Consider the following 19,471-nt stretch of genomic DNA (forward strand, 5'->3'; position numbering starts at 1 on the left):
GAGCGAGATTTCTAAATGTAAGTGGGATCAGTCCTATGCACACATGCCTGGGAGTAAGTCTCATTGAACTTAATGAGACGCAAAAGTAAACTTACCTAGGTTACAGCTGTTGCTTGAAAACAGTTCTACTGACTTCAATGGCAACTGTGTCCAGTACAGGACTGTGAATGATCCTTTCTAGTTTTGAACAGAGGAACATACTTTCTCGAGTACATGCTTAGGGCAAAGCTGTGACCAGGCTGCCAGCTGGTACAGGAAAACGCAGTTTCAAATTTCAAGAATTCTTCATCAATAACACTTAAGAATTCTGTATCACGACAACGAGTGTAGTAAAATCTATCAATTCAAACTGGTACAATATGTGCATTGAGCTCTGCCTAAACCAGCAACCTAATCACATTTATTTATTCGAAAGCTGGAGCCATTGAAATCAATTTAGTTCTATGCATTGCGTTGAGGTTCAGGAGAACAAAGCCTGATTTCACATGAACTAGAACGTACGGTCCTAAACATAAGCCTAATCATATATAAAAGGGTTTAAACTTATTCTGACATCACGGACTTTATAAACCTGTCCAATACGTATTCATCGAACACAACACTGCAACGCTATCCTGCATACAGGACAATCATTCTGTATTTCCGCAACAATAACCGGAAATGCCATAAAGCAGAAGCCGGACTGTCGTTAAGTGTTCGTGGCTTCACTTTGGGGACTGTGCCCTGACTGTCGTAAACCCGCGGGCTGCCTGAGTGAGAGGCGAGGCCGCTGAAGTCCAGTATGGCGGCTCTGCCTGAGGAGCCAGCCGAGGCGGTAACGGTGAAGCCAGACCCTGACGGCGGAGCTCCACCGCCTCCGCCCCAATCCCAGTCCCCAGCAAATGCCGCCCCTGCTCCTCCTCCCCCCTCAGCCACCGCGGCTCCCCTCACGGATGGGGAGGCTGGCGCGGGCGCCCCTGACTCGAAGCCCCCGGTGGTCCCCAATGCTGTACCGGCCGCCTCCCAGCAGCCCACCGACCGGCAGATGCTGCTGGCGGTGCTGCAGTTCCTGCGGCGCAGCAACCTCCGCGAGTCCGAGGAGATTCTCCGCCGGGAATGCCGGCTGCTCGCTGAAGAGCTCGCGGCGGATCCCAGTCCCTCGGCGCTCGGAGGACAGGCAGCCCATGGCGGGGAAGGGCAGGAGCCCAGCCTCGGGATCTCGGTCCCCGGAGCTGGGGAGGTGCTGCTCAGCTCCGTCACCTTTGGACAGTCCGGGGGTACCGTCGCCCCTGCAGCTGTTACGGCTCCTCCTGCTGCGCCCTTGGGACCCTCCGGGAAAGGTGAGAAGGCGTGCGGGCCGTCCCTAAGAGGGATCGTTCAGCCAGCTTTGCATCTAGGTATTTTTGACAGTAGTTATGATAGATGAGGTAAAAGCCAATATTCATTGCATGCTTAACGGAAATAGCAAATGGTATGTTGCAGTCACAGAGATCTGGATTTGCAATGGACTTGTCCCGTAGTTTAAACTTTCACATGGTCTTGGCAGTAGTACATGTAAAAAGGATCTACAAGTCTTACAGTACAATCCTAAGAAGAGTTGCTCGAGTCTAAGCCCATTGAAGTCAATAGACAGACTGGAGTAATTGTGCTCAGCACTATTAGTAAACCGTTTGCTGAACATGAGTCAGCCATGTGATGTGGCAGATAAAAAGGCAAATGTGATTTTGAGCTGCATCAATAGAAGTTTACTGTCATGTTAAATAACAGTATTGCTTTAGTCTGCTCTGGTTTGACCTCATTTGGAGTACGGTTTGGGACACTCTAGTTTAATAAGGATGCTGTCAAGCTGGTACATGTCCAAAGAAGTGCTACAAAAATGATAAGGGATCTGGGGACCAAATTTTATGAGGAAAGTTTGAAGGAGTTGGGGATGTTTAGCCTGGAAAGGAAATGACTGAGAGGTGATATGATAGCCATCTTCAAGTATAAGAATGGCTTTCATGTAGCAGATGGAGCAGAGTTGTTTTCTGTCATCCCAGAAGATCAGACTAGAGCCAGCAGGTGAAAATTAAACCAAAAGAGTTTTCGGCTAAACTCTTCCTGACAGTTTGAGCAGTTCCTCAATAGAACAAGCTTCCTAAGGACATGGTGATTTTAAAGCAGAGGCTAGATGGCCTTCTGTCAGTAATGCTGAACTTAGGCAGACTGTGGGAGGGAGGGCAGGAAGGGATGAGCTGGTGTTCAGCTTTTGTAGCCCTTTCTTATGAACCCAGGGTAATGCAAGATCGCCACTTCGGGATCAGAAAGGAATTTTCCTCCAGGGTTTTTGCCTTCCTCTGGGCATTGAGCAAGGGTCCTTGGGGGATAGCTGTGAATTTTGTGCATTGTGTAGGGGGATGGATTAGATGATCTTTGTGGTACCTCCCAGCTCTACAGTTCTATTATTCTAATTTATAGTGTCTTGTATTTCATCCCGCTTTCATTTAGATTGCCTCCCAAAGTAGCTTGCAACATTAAAATGAGCTGTGGCTCAAAGGTAGAGTATAGATTTTTCATGCAGAATATCAGGTCCAATCCCTGGTATCTCGAGTTAAAACTTATGGGTTGGGAAGGACCTTTCTCTGCATGATGACTTGAAAGAGCTGCTGATGGATGGAGTAGCTAATATTAATGTAGATGGACTGGTGGTTTGAGGCTGTATAGTAGCTTTCAATGTTCATGTGTTCAGATTGAAATATATGCTTAAAAACATTTAAATGCAACGTGTACAAGTAAACCCTTTAAAGAAGGAGTCATAGAAATTTGGGTTTTCTTAATTGCTAGAATTTTATGTCATGAGTGGGTTAATGGCCATTGGGCTGTATTGTGAGGTATATGACTAATGTTGTTATCTTACTGTTTTTATTTTTTGGTTGATTTAGTTGCTTTTACTGTTACCTGCTTTGGGTTCCAGTTGTCCAGGGAAAAGGTGGGCCTATATTTTAAATAAATAAATAAATAAATACAAAACAATTAAGAGGAATACTATTACATCAGTTTCCAAACATCTGTCTGAACTAAGCAGGGCTTTTTTCAGCTGGAACGCTGGAATGGGGTTCCAGAACCTCTTGAAAATGGTCACATGGCTGGAGCAGCATGGAGGGCAATCTAAACTCCCTTCTGTCTGGAGATCAGGGGGTGGGGCCACCAGCCATGTGACCATTTTCGCTGAGGGCGATTTAAACTTTTAAAAACTCCCCCTTGTTCCAGCTGACCCAAAGTGATGTCATTGGCCTTGGGAGCATCCGTGCACTTTGTGCGTGCTCATGTGGTACTGGGGGCACCACCTCCTGCCGAGAGTTACCCCCTGTGCCAGCAACCCACTGAGTTCCACCACCTCTTTTCCCAGAAAAAAGCCCTGGAACTAAGCATTGTGAATCTCCCCTCCTCGATTATGATTTCTTAGTAGCTATTCTTAGCAATTAAGGGACCTGTAATACTTAATGAAGGATTGAATATACCATTTTAAGGAATTTCAACTAGATAAACGGTATGAAACATTTCTTCCAGCATCATCACTATAATTTTAATGTGTTTTTGTTATGTATTCTCGCCAGTTCAGTCTCAACTTTGCCATAATTATATTTGGAACATGATAAGAAATGCTGTGTACAAAGGATATGGTGTAAAAGAAATTGGGCTAATAATAATAATAATAATAATAATAATAATATACTGTCATCCTCTCAATCATCACATCAATGAATTTGAGTGGGACTGTGAAGCAAATGTGTTTAGAATTGAAGTATGATACAAAGTACAGGCATCGATTTACCCTGATACGTTGATGCTTTGCAGTTGGTGTCCTTATGGAAGATCAGCCAGATGTGAGTGCAGTGTTGTCTGCCTACAACCAGCAGGGAGACCCAGCGCTCTATGAAGACTATTACAGTGGACTGAAACACTTCATTGAATGTGCTCTGGACTGTCATCGAGCTGAGCTATCACAACTTTTTTATCCTCTCTTTGTGCACATGTATTTGGAGCTAGTCTACAATGGGCATGAAAATGAAGCAAAGTCCTTCTTTGAAAAGTAATGTAATTGTGTACATTTATTTATTTATTTATGTCATTTATAGTCCACCTTTCTCATTGAGACTCAAGGCAGATTACATAGTGTGAGATTAGTACAATCAGTATTGAGGACATTTTCATACAGTGTCAAGGATATTTCCATAAACAATGTCATAGGATTTTACAAAGACATAGCATTAGCAATGATCCAATACAGAGTTGAAGAATTTCTAAAACAGAATATAATCAGTTCTAGGACTGACATTAGATAACATGAAGCACAGGTACATAGGAGTACATATTCAAAGCAACAGATAATATGCAAGGCAACAGTGGTGAAGTCTATGGTCCCTAACTCATTAGTGAAGCATCTGAGACCCCCTCCCTACAATACTTCCCTCCTATCTGAGTTAAAAGCCTTTTTGAATAATTCAGTTTTGCATTGTTTGTGGAAAGCCCGACCTCCTCAGGCAGGCCGTTCCACAGGGTAGGGACAACCACAGAGAAAGCCTGTGTGTGGGCCACTGTTGATTTCACCCACATGCAGGCTGGCACCTGCAAGAGAGCCTGTTCAAATGAGCAAAGCTGCTTTGGAGGGACATAGGGAGGGAGGTGGTCCCATAGGTATGCTCGGCCAAGGCCATGAAGTGCTGTGTAGGTAATAACCAATACCTTGAATTGAGCATGGTAACTGATAGGTAGCCAATGGAGTGACTGTAGGATGGGAGTGATGTTCATGCTCCTCGCTCCTGCTAACGGTTGAGCTGTAGCATTTTCCACCCATTGGAGCCTCCTAGTTAATTTAGATGGGAGACCAATGTATAGTGCATTACAATAGTCCATTTTTGATGTTACCATAAAATGGATCCAGGTGGCCAGGTCAGCTGTGTTGAGGTAAGAAGCCATCTTCCAGGCTAGAGTGAGATTGTAGTAAGCATTTTTTGCAGCTGCCTTAACTTGTTTTTCTAGTAGTAGTGCTGGATCCAGTATAACCCCTAGGCTCTTAACCAAGTCTGCAAGGGTCAGACGAACTCCAACGAAAGTGAGAGTACAATGGCTTTCAAGATCTCTGACTTCCCAACAAGCATCACTTCAGTCCTGTCTCAGTTCAATTTCAATTTGTTATTTTTCAGCCATTTCACCATGGCTGTCAGGCAGTGATCTAAGATTTCTACTGCATCCTATGGGAACCTGGATAGCGAGATATAGAGTTGGGTGTCCGCATATTGATGACATCCCACTCCATAGCTGTGAATGAGTTCTCCTAAAGGTTTTACGTAGAGGTTGACTAACACGGAAGATAAGATTGCACCCTGCGGAACCCCACAAGATAGTTCCCATTCTGGAGATACCTGATCTCCAATGGCAACCTTTTTGAGTCCGTTCCATGAGAAATGATTTAAACCTGTCCAGGGCACATCTTTTGATTCTAAGCCCACTTCTGTTTCTAAGCACCTCAATAGGATGGTGTGGTCTACTGTGTCAAAAGCTGCAGACAGATCCAGGAGGAGCAATAAGGAGGCATGGCCTTGGTCTATATTCAGACAGAGATTATCCACTAACGCTACTAGTGCTGTCTCTGTCCCATGAATGAATTCAGGCTGGAAAGGGTCTAGAGTGCTAGAGTTTTCCAGGAAGATCTGGAGTTGGTCAGCTACTGCTCTCTCAATCACTTTGCCCAGAAACGGCTGGTTAGAGACTGGGCGATAATTGGCCACATCAGTTTTGTCTTGGGATCGTTTTTTAATTAGTGGACAGATGACTGCCTGTTTGAGTGGCCGGGGAAAGGAGCCCTGAGTTAGTGATTGATTTACAATAGATCAATGTAATTCCATTTCTGTTTTTTCACTTTTAGATAGCAAAATCTACTGCAGATGTTCAGATTTAATTTAAAGCTATATAGTGTATATGTAGGGAGCAATGTATGTAGCATTTTTCCCTGTATGGATTTGTAAGGTTCTTTTTCAAGACAGGCATCAGGAACACAATATGCTTTCTGAACCTGTGTCTTAGGAAGGGAAGGAGAACCAGTAAGTACCCAGCCCATTAGGTTTTGGAGAGTGTGATAGATACCACATAACAAAATGAAGACATTCCCAGCTATTTTATAAATTACCATATTTATTTTTTAATAAAATATTTAAATATTATATTATTATAAAATATTTATATCATGCCTTTCCCCATAGTTCAAGCCAGCTTAAAAATCCAATTTTAAACACAAAATACAATAAAACCCCAAATAACACCCTCCCCCAGTACTAATTAGTATTCTTTTCAAGCAAATAACTGTTGTTATACTTATTTGCTTTACTTGTGATCCTATATGTCTGAAATACAAGTTCTTACTTTGATCTGATAGTTCTGACAACACTTACCTGTATAAATTTCTCTCTACTTCTTAAACCTCTTTTTTTGGACTAAACCTATGGATAAAAGTGTGCTTTCTTTGTGATGGTAAAGGAGTTTCAGTAGTGAAATACTGAAACTGTGTATTGCCTTGTATTATAGATACATTTCTCACCAGGCATTGCTTTGAGAGGAAGAGGAGAAAAAGTGCCATCTATAGCCAAAGCTGGAAAAATCTCAAAGTGTCTTGAATTCAAAAAATTAACATGTAGATACTTAGGAACCTCAAGTATGTTCTAGTTCTTTCACTTTTGGGGCTCATGCCAAGTGCTGCTGCTATTGAAGGGCTCCTAGGTGTTTCTTTTAGCACCATCCACAAGTGTGGGTTTCTGTGCTTTGGTAGAAGCAAATGACTATGGGAAGTGCCTACATATTGCTCTTTTGAGATGTTCTGAGGAACATACAACTAAAGTTGTTTAGGAGACTTTAAATCTAGGCATCTTTTAACTCTCTGAATCTTTCTACCAGGTTTCATGGGGATCAGGAGTGTTATTACCAGGATGACTTGCGCGTATTATCAAGTTTAACCAAAAAAGAGCACATGAGAGGGAATGAGACAATGCTGGATTTTCGAACAAGCAAGTTTGTGCTGCGCATTTCCCGTGATTCTTACCAGCTCTTGAAAAGACACCTTCAGGAAAAACAGAACAATCAGATCTGGAATATTGTTCAAGAGCATCTTTACATTGATATCTTTGATGGCATGCCTCGCAGTAAACAACAGATCGATGCTATGGTAGGAAGCCTGGCAGGCGAGGCAAAACGGGAGGCTAACAAAGCTAAGGTACGATGCTGATATTTTTACACTCAATAGGACATAACATTATGGACAATATTTTGTCAGGGATATACAGGTTGACAGACCAGTGAGAGTTCTTGACTGCTATGGTCTCGCACTTGCACATAGCAACATATACTTTGGTTCTAGGTAGAAAAACTAATTCAGCAGCTCTTTGGCAGATAAAGATAGAAAACAGAAAATAAAACTTATTGAATAGATGGATCAAATGAAAGATGGTGAGACTGCTTGCTTAGCCCATCCTCATAGATGTTAGATCCTTTGTTTTTATCCTGAATATGACACCACTTCGGCCCTCAGCTTTGGCCAGTGTAATACAGTTAGTTGATTATTAGCATTACTTGGGATGTAGAAATTTAATTTTGGACACCAGACAATGCTTAAGACTTTCCAAGGTTCCCTATAGAATGAAATCTTAGTGAACTGTCTTATCAGTAATGGTTTTGATATTCAGTGGTGTATTCTATAACCCAAGAAATGAGAATTTTAAACTTTTAACAGCTATGGCTAATTCTAATATTTAAATAGAAATTAATAAAGTTAAGTATGGCTAGTTAGGTCACTGCTGCTTCTAATCTCTGGAACTGCAATCTATGAAAATTGTCCATGCACCAAAATTCTTCCATATATATACTGGGTTTCTGTAGTTTTTCTCTTCTGAATGCACTGCCTTTCACTAAACTGGATGTTGTCTAGAGGATACTGAATTTTTCAGGCAACTGCAATAAGAAGAGATGCCTCAGAAAACTCTGGTGTATACACAGAAGCTCCCCAGGTGGACCAGCTCTTTGACTGCTATCCAAGGGCCACATAACTAACTTTGTGCACCTAGGAGACGACTTTCAATTTGTATTTCTTCAACTGGAACTTCCTTTATAGCATGGCATAATATTTTTTAAAAACTCAGGAGAGCTACAAAATACATTTGAGAAGTGACATGCAGGGTGTATAATAGACTCTTCTGTTTTTCTTTAAACTGTAAAAAAACTCACAGGACATGCATGTGCCCTTGAGCATGCCTAAAGTAGATCTCTAGACTGTAGCCTTTGTATTAATTTACATCAGAGATTATAGTGTGATTTCTCTTCATCCAGATGCAAATGAAAGAAGGATCGTTTATCACTAACATTTGGTTGTCAGTTCTTAAATAGAACTTAAATTAAAGGTGCTGTGGTCCACTAAGAAACATGCAAAATTTATTTTTAAGCCATTTAACAACTTGTTGGTTCAATAGAAGGTGTTTCCATTTCTCTAAACTCATTTTTATACCGTAAAACTTTGTACTTTATGCCTTGGCTTTCAGGTCTTTTTTGGCTTACTAAAAGAACCAGAAATTGAATTACCTTTGGATGATGAAGATGAAGAAGGGGAAAATGAGGAGGGTAAGCCAAAGAAGAAGAAGCCAAAAAAAGACAGCATGGGATCAAAAAGTAAAAAGCAAGATCCAAATGCTCCTCCTCAGAACAGGTAACTTTAAAACTAGAGAAGATTAATTAGTGGCACCTAAAGTGGAAATATTTTTATCTGCAGAGTGTGATTAACCGCCACCCCCAAGAAGGCTGAAATGCTGCTCCTGGAGGACCCCACAAATAGTTTAGGAGAGGGGAATTGATGTAAATTCCCATCCCCATCCACAGAACTTGCAGGCAGGATCCAAGCCAGTATTGCCTCTGCTTGTTACTGAGATGATAAGTCTGTATCTGGTCTGGGCCATGTCCTGTTGGACAATCATATCATTGAATGCTTTTCTCTATTCACAAAATTCTCTTTGCATAGAAAAATAGCATGTCAGGAAGCAGGCTAGGCTATAGAATTCTTTCCCTTGACATCTAATTTCTGTGTGGAGGGATTTCTTTTTTTTTCCCCACATGGAGGAACATTCAGGTTGTGTGAACCAATACCTGTGCTGAAGCACAGACCAAATACAAGTTTATTAACTTTATCGAGAACTACACTATAGTTCAGTCTGCATTTCCACGTTTATCACTTAAATTTAATATGTCTTAATAGTTGGAGGTCTTGTTTCCATCAGAGGAAACAGCACTAATAAATAGTTTTTATATTATGAAGGAATGATTTTTCTTTACATTTGTGAAGAATGTGACGATGTATATAGTATGAATGAAAAATATTTTGGTTTCATAAGAAACATGTAAAATCTATTTTTTTAAAATGTTACTGATTTCAGCCTCTGTTCCAAAAGTTATATGTACAGTCATGAGATGAAGACATTCTTGCTCTGTTTGAGGTATCTTGTTCTTTATACAGAATCCCTCTTCCTGAGCTAAAGGATTCTGACAGGCTGGATAAAATAATGAATATGAAGGAAGCCACTAAGCGTGTGCGTCTTGGCCCAGACTGCTTGCCCTCTATCTGTTTCTACACATTCCTTAATGCTTACCAGGTTGGTTTACAACACTGCTCAATGCCATAGTTCACAAAATATTTTTACACTAAGACTGTTATGGTACCTGCAGGAGCTTTAACACTCTTACAATTGGGTTTTTTTTAGTGCTTCATTAAATATTTGCTTTGCTTGAACTGCTTTGCTTAAACCTGCAGACTTAGCTATGGACGCATTATACAATCTCATGGAAATCTCTTAAATATCAAAGGAGGATCACAGTAAGGAAATACTTGAGGGTAAAAGAAAATATGTAGGGTAGATCATACTGAAAATTTTCAAGTTAGTTCTGAAAATGGAGTAATTACCACAAAAGGATAGTTAGAATCAGGCTGTAAGGTGACTGATAAAATATACCCTGTGCACTCCAATATATATCCTCTATAATACAGGGGGGGGGGGATCGACTAGTCATTTGAGGTCAGAAAAGCTCCCACTTTCCTGGCTTTCTGCAAAACTGAATTATTTAGGAGGGCTTTTTTTACATAAGGTAATTATTCTGAGAGATGCTTTGGTAAAAGTATCGGAAATGTAGACTATACTACTGCATACCGTCTATTGGTGCAAGTATGTTCCTACTGGGTAGTTTCTGCATTATTTAATGTGTCATGTTAAACTGCTTGTGTTTTGTTTCAGCTCTGTATTGAATTTCTGTTTGTTTTCAAATTTCTTTAATCTATACCCTATTGTATTATTTATTGGTTTATACTGTGTCATCCACCTTATTTCAGATTATACTGTTAGCCACAAATCTTCAGTCCTAATTTTATTACCTAATATAAAAATTACAAACCAATTTTTCCTCCTGCATGTCTGGGTAGCCATCTATATGTAGGAACACCTGCTTTCATGGTCCTACTGCTGACAGACACAGAACCATGAAATTTGAGTATATGAGTGATGCTTTGAGCAGATTTTATTGAATACTTGGTTGTGCATCTTGATTGAATTTTAGCATTATTATTATTGTTAAAAATGGGGACATGTGCAAAACCTTATTCCAGTTATTTAAATTACAGAGGGTCCACAATATATAGTTGCCAGCTGAAAATATAAGAAAAAAATGGGAGGGGGTGGCTTTAAAGATAGCATAAACAAGGAAGTCTGAGAAGCCACAAACACAATGATACGACTTTATTGGTTCTATACCTTCAGAACCCACGTTAAAGGCACCATGTACAAACAAAAAGCCAGTGAGTCGATGCAAATAAAGCTCCTGGCTGGAGTTGGCAATGGGCTGGCCGGCTGAGGCTTTAATCCCGTTTCTCACTATTTGCTTCCTCAAAAGCCACGTTATGTCTGAAAACAACATAAGAGTGTCAAGGAAATTCATGTGATGTATCCAACCAGAATGTGCTCAAATATAACATACAAAAATAAAAAAATGTATTTACATGAACAGAGTAAATATCTCTTATTTCTCTTCACAATGTTACAATTCATGCACACATTCCCTTGAGAAGCCCAATTTTTATGCTCTAGCCCCAACCAAAGGAGAAATACCTCACCTGTCCCAGAATTTGCATCTGTAGGATCTCTCTGCTACTCTCTAAATGTCTTCCAGGTAGTTTATTTCTGGGTGGAGCAATGCATAACCCCTTCAAAATTTAAACTCATCTTGTTAATAAGAGTAACCACTCCTATGCACGATTTAAAGGGGCCGCTAGCAATTCATGATCGAAACCAAATGATTAATGCTGGAACCCTGATCTCTTTCATTCAAAGAGTAAATATATTAGCCCAGGAATGGCGAGAAGTCTATGTCATTATTGAGACCATGAGGTGTCAAACTGCAAAGGCGGAAAATCCATCGTGTTTCTGCACGCAACAAATCCCTGCGGGTGTCTTGCAATTGTTTATGTTCCACTACCTGAAGTACAGAAAAAACAAATTCCCGTTCGTGAATGTGATGCTCTACAAAATGCTGACTTAAAGGAGCCTCAAGGACCTTATTACGAATTCTAGATAGATGCTCTTGTATACGTAGTCTCAATGGTCAGGTAGTGCTCCCAATATATAATAAGCCGTATGTGCAGCGGACTATATACACAACTGAAGAAGTAGAGCAGGTAGAAAAACACTTACTGTAAAGGTTCCTACCGGTCATGGGATTTGTAATACAAGAAAGTTTGACTGAGAGGTCACAGATGTTACAGTGGCCACATTTAAAATGCCCAATGGGCAAATTGCTGGGTGGGATCCTACATTCAAAGTCAGAATGAATGACCATATCTCTAAGACCTATCAACAGAAGGGCAGTGCACCCCGGGATGAATTGTAACACATGCCAATTCCGTTTGACAATTTTGATAATGTCCTGGGCCAATGGAGAAAATTCTAAAGACCAGGTGATGCTCTCACTATGTGATTTTACAACTGAAGTCAATAACTGGTTCCTAGGAACCAAACGGGATCTAAGTTTAGCATTTCTAACCACCTCTATAGGATACCCCCTGTCACAAACACCCTCTCCAGTCTATTAGCCTCTCTGTTGTAGTCTTCAAAATGGGTAGAATTACGTTTAAGTCGTAAGAACTGACTAAAAGGGATGTTCCTCCTGCATGTCTGGGTAGCCATCTATATGCAGGAACACCTGCTTTCATGGTCCTACTGCTGACAGACACAGAACCATGAAATTTGAGTATATGAGTGATGCTTTGAGCAGATTTTATTGAATACTTGGTTGTGCATCTTGATTGAATTTTAGCATTATTATTATTGTTAAAAATGGGGACATGTGCAAAACTTTATTCCAGTTATTTAAATTACAGAGGGTCCACAATATATAGTTGCCAGCTGAAAATATAATGCTGACCAGAATTCTTTTTCTAATGACGACAGGGTCTTGATTTCCAAACATGAGATCGAGCTCCTTGAGCTCTCTATGCATTACAGGTAACTCTTGAGGCTGGAAGTGTCTCTCACGTGTGCTGGGCAGGGGAGACACTGGACTTGTCTACCTAGTTTTTTAGAATACACAAAGCTGGGGGAAGGAAATGGTCAAACTCTGACCACACAAGGCTTTGGAGACACTGAGAAACAAGAGATTCTCAAGTTTTAGTCTCTAAATCCAGATGTGAAGTGAGAAATTACAGTCCTCCCCACCTTCAAGGCCTCCATACGTGGCCTAAGTCATGAGATGGTTGAAGTTTGTGGCATCTGAAAGAACTGGCTGACTATTCAGACCAGCCAGAATTGTGGACCATACTTCTGCCTAAGTGTAGCACAATTTGTTTTACATAAAGGGATTTGCTATATAATGTGATAATTCTCATCTCAAGTATAAAGTTGATTATTGGTGGCTAATTCTCCTTTGGTAAGAACATTTAATTAAAGCACTTCTATTTATAATTTAATGTTTAAAACTTCTTAACATGGTATCTTTTATATGTACAGGGCCTAACAGCAGTGGATATTACAGATGACTCTAGCATGATTGTGGGAGGTTTTGCTGACTCCACTGTCAGAGTATGGTCTGTGACACCCAAAAAACTACGTAGTGTAAAGTCAGCAGGAGGTAATTAAATCTTTATAGGTTTAAATTCCATATTTATATAACTGACAACAATACGTGATCCCATATAGGATCCAGTTCAGAGTTTTGCAAAATTGCTTGACATAAATATTTAGATCAGAAAACCTGAAGAGAGAGAGAGAGGAAAAAATGTGTGTTTAAAAATTCCTAGCTAATTGAAATTTGGTATGAGTACCCCTGATTGTAGTAAGAGGCTGTCCTGTTGAAATACTTGTTTAATATAAGTTGCATTATTTGCAGTAAAATAGGCATATTATTCTACTGTAAAATAGGTTATTCTAGTGTTAGCTGTACCTGCCCTTCAGCAACCACTACTAATGAGATCTAAAAATGTGAACAACTTTATCCCCCTCAGATCTCAGCCTCATAGATAAAGAATCTGATGATGTTTTAGAAAGGATCATGGATGAGAAAACAGCAAGTGAGTTGAAGATTTTATATGGTCACAGTGGACCTGTGTATGGTACCAGCTTCAGCCCCGATAGGTAAAATCTCTTAATAATTATGTTCATATAGACAATAAAGAGTTTTAAAAAGATTTCTTCTTGGGGATTTTATACAATCTGAGTCTTTAATTCAAGACATTTGCCAACATGGCTCCTGATGAAAGGCTGTGTGAGCAGAAGATGATCTGTACCTCATTAGATGCTAAAACCACTTCCAGTGTTACCTTATTTGAAATCCTTGTTCTTCAGTAAGGCTTTGTCCAGTATCAAAAAGTGAGCAGTATTGTAGCATGTACTGGATTATAGGAGCATAACATGAGTGTGTTATACCGAACATCTGTGCTACATATACCTGTATCCATGAATTCCAACCTCACCTCTTGCTGTAATTTCTGAGCACAAAGATATGTGAGAATTTATGTAAACGGAATCTTTCAAATTCATTAAAGAAAGCCAAGGTTTTCATAAAACTAGCTTTGTCAGTTTAGAAAGACCGGTTCAAATAGATTCAGACTTGGTAATACTATATGAGTAGAGCAGCATATAGTCTATATACCACCTAACATAAGAGCCGTTGTGGTATTCTGGTTAGTATCAGACTTGCATCTGGGAGACCCAGGTTTGAATCCCCTTTGCCATGAAGCTTCCTGGGTGATGGGCTAGTCATACACCTTCTGCCTAACCTATCTCACAGGGCTCTTGTGAATATAAAACGGAGTAACAGACAATGATGTAAGACACTTTGGCTCCCCACTGAGGAGAAAGGAAGAATAAAGTATTTGAAAGTCTTGTTGTAAAAAGCATGGACAAGAAGTAACACCCTAATTATACGGAGATGTAGAGGGTTTTTTAATGGTTTGTCCATTAACATAATCATTCAGTTATCTTAACCGTTTATTACATACTTGACAGATGCTATATAAATATTACTATCACCAGTGCTACTCTTCAATATATTTCCAGTGCTGAGATTTACCTTCATATGGTATTATTGTTCTGTTTGACAGGAACTATTTGTTATCATCTTCAGAGGATGGCACAATCAGACTATGGAGTCTCTTAACTTTTTCTTGCCTTGTGGGATACAAAGGACACAACTACCCTGTGTGGGACACACAGTTCTCTCCCTATGGATATTACTTTGTGTCTGGCGGTCATGACAGGGTGGCTCGGTAAGAATCTGCAGAAGCGTTTCATCTAGGTACAAACTTGCAAATGTCAGTGAGCTGTAAATCTCATAATCTAGAATGTACCCTTTAAGTGAAGCTGATTACCAGGCTAAAAATTAGAACAGATTTCTTTTTAGTATAATTTTTCTTTAGAAGAGTTTTAAATGAGAAATTCATTTAGTCTGTCCATGGTCATAGTTGCAAGTAGCAACTAACAATTTTGGAAGCTGTTGTAAAGCAAGCATTGGTTTCTTTTTAAAGTACAAGCAGTCAAATTCTGCTCTTTTGTTATGAAATGTTTTTTTAATTGTTTTCAGCTTGTGGGCAACAGATCACTACCAGCCTTTGCGGATTTTTGCTGGTCATCTTGCCGATGTCACATGTACACGTTTTCACCCAAATTCCAACTACGTTGCTACTGGCTCAGCGGATAGGACTGTGCGGCTATGGGATGTTCTCAATGGAAATTGTGTGAGAATTTTTACAGGACATAAGGTAAATTAATGTCAGATTCATATTAAAATGACTTATGTTCTGTGTGCAGCTAATGAAATGGAGCAGAATGATCAAACCCACTTTGGGTTCTCATTGGGGAGAAAGGTGAAGTATAACTTTAGTAAATAAAATGTAATTAAAAATCAGATAAAAATAGTACTTGGACGTAATATTTTGCACTGAGCCGTAGCTTTCTGCAAACGATGCAAAACCAAATTATTCAAAAGCTTTTTACTCAAATAGGAGGGCCATATTGTAGGGAGGAGGTCTCAGATGCTCCGCTAATGAGTTAGGAACCATAGACTTCACCACTGTTGTATTGGATTCACGCTAATGCTATGTCTTTGTGAACTTGTTTCTATTTACCGAATGGCATTGTTTATGGAAATGTTCTTGATATTGACTGTACTAATCTCACATTGTGTAATCTTCCTTGAGTCTCAGTGAGAAAGGTAAACTATAAATGACATAAATTTCTTCTCCCCTCACCCCATCCCTTTAAGCTTTGAAACATATAATCCTTGTGAGATAAGGATGGCCAGCTGGTGGTGATGGACTATATCCAAGGCCCACCTTGAATTTTTTTTTGGGTCCTCATTCCAAGAGCCAGATTTGGAATGCAAGGCACTAGTACCACTTTTTACCTGGAAAGTGCTGCTTTCATTTGCAGGGAGAGGTACTTGTTAGATAAGCACTGCCACTTCTCACAATCTAGTGAAGGAGGGAACAGCTGGGAAATTTGTACACTATCATTCTTTAGTGTGGCTGCAGATTACTATGGCTGGGAAGCTGACACTCTTCCACAAATCTACTACTGGGAAAAAGAGTACATTATGGCCCAGGGACATCCTGCTTGCACCTGAGCATCTTGTGGCTAATCCAGAAGAAACTGACAACTGGTAATTTAAGAAATAAGCTGCAAACCTGAACATTTTTAGAGGTCTGATAATCTCTTCTAAACTTGAACATTCTTTCTGAAAGGGAGAAATAATTAGACCACTATAAATTTAAATTGGGATCCAGCTAGTCCTGTGTACTTGAGTTGGTATATCTCAAATAGTAGTTATCCATGCCACCGATCAAATCACTTCTGAAATGGAAGGAACCTTCCAAAGTCGTTCAAGACACACCATAGAAAGTAATAGTTGAAAGAATAAAATTAAAATCCTACTGGGACTCTAAGCCATTATGCACATCTAAATAACATTTTGCATCCCAGTTAAAACTAATTGCAAGGAACTGGAATATTAGGTGTTGAACGCATGAAGTTGCCTTAGACTATTTTCAACTATTCAAGTATCCAGGTCAGTGTTATTGACTCTAGTTGGCGGTGATTCTCCAGGCCCTTGGGTGGAGTTTAACATAACCTTACTACCTGATCCTCTTCACTGAATATACTGAGCCCTGACCCTAGTGCCTTCTACACTCAAAGCAGATGCCCTAACTAAGCCATGGTCTCCCCCCCCCCCCACCATGTGTATACATCTAAACTTGGCTACATAGCAAAATTGCATAAGCTTAAGGGGGTGGGGTGGGAGTTCCAGGTAGTCCTGCAGCAGAACCTATAAATCTGAGTTTGTTCACTTTGATAATACTTGAAAACTTAATTTAAATCATGACTGATGCTAAATTTTCATCCTATAATAGCTTTACTTTTTGTTCTAGGGACCGGTTCATTCATTAGCATTTTCTCCTAATGGAAGATTCTTGGCAACTGGAGCTACAGATGGAAGAGTGCTTCTCTGGGATATTGGCCATGGTTTGATGGTTGGGGAGTTAAAAGGACACACAGAAACAATCTATGCACTCAGGTTCAGTAGAGATGGAGAAATTTTAGCATCAGGTTTGTAATTCAAGTTTTCTTAATCATTGGATCAGAAATAATGGCTGCTTTGAGCCCAGTTTGCCCAAGCATCATGGCATACTGGACTGATTCAAGGCTTCTGAAACACGGAAGTCTTCAACATGGGAGGGAGCACACTAACATGGAAGCAAACCATATTTATGCCCATCACAGTTATGCAGGTTTGTGACACCTGAATGCAATACTATCAATGGGTATAATAGGCTCTCTTTTATATTCTGACAGCCTTTCTATTTTTGTCTCTGATCTTGGACAATGAACCTAGAAAAAAGTTGCTGCTTGAGTTTAGTATGTTCACCTTAAATGTGCTTGTAAATCCTGTAATACTCAGACACTAGTTTTGTGTATGTGAATGAACATGAACTCACCTATACTGGCTACTAGCACCTTTTGTGGGGGCTTTCCCATGTCCTGATCCTCATGGGCTGGCCTGCCCCCCTCAGCCAGAAAAAGAGGGAATTGGTGGAAATCAGCACAAGCTTCTGAGTATTGACACCTTGTTTTCTTATCAAAAAAAGCAGACACTATTATGCTGAGATCATGAACTTGACACATGATTTATTGTTGAAGGCTTTCACGGCCGGAGAACGATGGTTGTTGTGGGTTTTCCGGGCTGTATTGCCGTGGTCTTGCCATTGTAGTTCCTGACGTTTCGCCAGCAGCTGTGGCTGGCATCTTCAGAGGTGTAGCATCAAAAGACAGAGATCTCTGTGTCACAGTGACACTGAGAGATCTCTGTCTCTTGATGCTACACCTCTGAAGATGCCAGCCACAGCTGCTGGCGAAATGTCAGGAACTACAATGGCAAGACCATGGCAATACAGCCTGGAAAACCAACAACAACTGTTGACACATGATTATTGTATATACTGTATGGGTTCACTTATACTGTGAATTGATAAATGCAGGTTTTTTTAATTTTGTTCCATTTCTTGTTAGGTTCAATGGACAACACAGTGAAGTTGTGGGATGCTGTGAAAGCTTTTGAGGACTTAGAAACAGATGATTTTACTACAGCCACAGGACATATAAACCTGCCTGAAAACTCTCAAGACTTGTTGTTAGGTACATACATGACCAAATCAACCCCTGTCATACATCTCCATTTCACCCGTAGAAATCTGCTTCTTTCTGCTGGGGCGTATAGTCCACAATGAGCTATGACACTGCAGGACTTGGTTGTATAAGTCTTGTGAAGTAAAGGTTGTAGAATAATTGTATTATTGAAGACCGATGAACTGAACTTGTCTGCTGGAACAAGCAATGTAAACTATGACCCAATAAGCACCTTCAAGTAATTGCTGTTTTAAGCCCCACTGGAGAATATTGGAATCATGAGTTTGATGGTGGGGGGGAGGGTGGGGAGAAGTTTGGCTTGAATTTAGAAAAAGAGTCTCTCTTATCCTCAGCAAGGAAATGGTCAGCCATTTCTAAACTGCAGCACCAGCTGCAAAAAGCACAGGTAAATAGTACAACTCTTAAAACGCACTTAGTTTGTCATTTCCCCAGTTAACAACTACCAAGAGCTTCAAAAGGAGCTTCCACATGGAGCTGTGGATTCTTTTTATCATGTGGAGAAGGAACTCAAATAGCTGTTCGGTATATGTGAGATGCTTAATTTGTTCAAAGGAGGAAAGGTCAGATTAAGCAAATACACTGAAGCAGGCTTCAGCCTGCTAACTTAATTTGAGAGATGCTTTAAAGGTTGATCCGTTACAAATGTGACAATCTTTAACTGAGATATTATTTGTTTTCTTTGTGTACACACCAGCCTATTTTGGCAGGGGAAACGATTTCTTTGGGCCAGAAGTATAAAATCCCATCCCTCCTAAAGTGTATACTAGACCACAACCAGACTTGTTTTCTATAATAAGATACTGTCACTCAAGCATTCAGTTGCTACATTGCCTTGGCTGTTTACCAGTTGCTGCATTCCAGCAGGAAATTAATATGAGTATTGGTTTTAAAAATACAATTGCCATGATTTTGCATCTTGTACAGTTTTATATTTTTGATATTTTATAATAAAGACAAATTAGTCTGTGCTATTCTTATGATGAAATAACATTGCATTGTCTGTTAGAACGAATACCATCAAGCTTTACCTTCCCAGGCACAATAAATGGAACAATCCATTTTAAGGAAAAATTGTGGGCCAATAAAAATCAAAGCTTCTCAAATAATTCATGGGTTTATATAATGGTTCCTCTTGATATTTACAACTGGGAATAAACATATAGAATTGCATATACTTTTGGGGGGGGGGAGGAGAGAGCCAATTACAACCTTACCCACTAAAAGAACACTGACTGTTTAGA

General features: G+C 40.0%; 1 protein-coding gene across 1 annotated transcript; it reads left to right on the forward strand.

Annotated features, from left to right (window-relative positions):
• Positions 1-767: 767 nt before the first annotated feature.
• On the forward strand, positions 768-19,203 carry TAF5 (TATA-box binding protein associated factor 5). The gene is made up of 11 exons (XM_054983597.1): positions 768-1,319; positions 3,817-4,051; positions 6,910-7,225; positions 8,544-8,707; positions 9,509-9,644; positions 13,041-13,161; positions 13,535-13,664; positions 14,633-14,797; positions 15,112-15,289; positions 16,955-17,132; positions 18,093-19,203. The coding sequence occupies exons 1-11, from the start codon at positions 782-784 to the stop codon at positions 18,308-18,310; spliced, it is 2,379 nt and encodes a 792-aa protein (XP_054839572.1). The 5' UTR covers positions 768-781; the 3' UTR covers positions 18,311-19,203.
• Positions 19,204-19,471: the final 268 nt, after the last annotated feature.

The sequence above is a fragment of the Eublepharis macularius genome, chromosome 6 (genome assembly GCF_028583425.1).
Source record: "Eublepharis macularius isolate TG4126 chromosome 6, MPM_Emac_v1.0, whole genome shotgun sequence".
In the NCBI taxonomy this organism is placed as follows: Eukaryota; Metazoa; Chordata; class Lepidosauria; order Squamata; family Eublepharidae; genus Eublepharis; species Eublepharis macularius.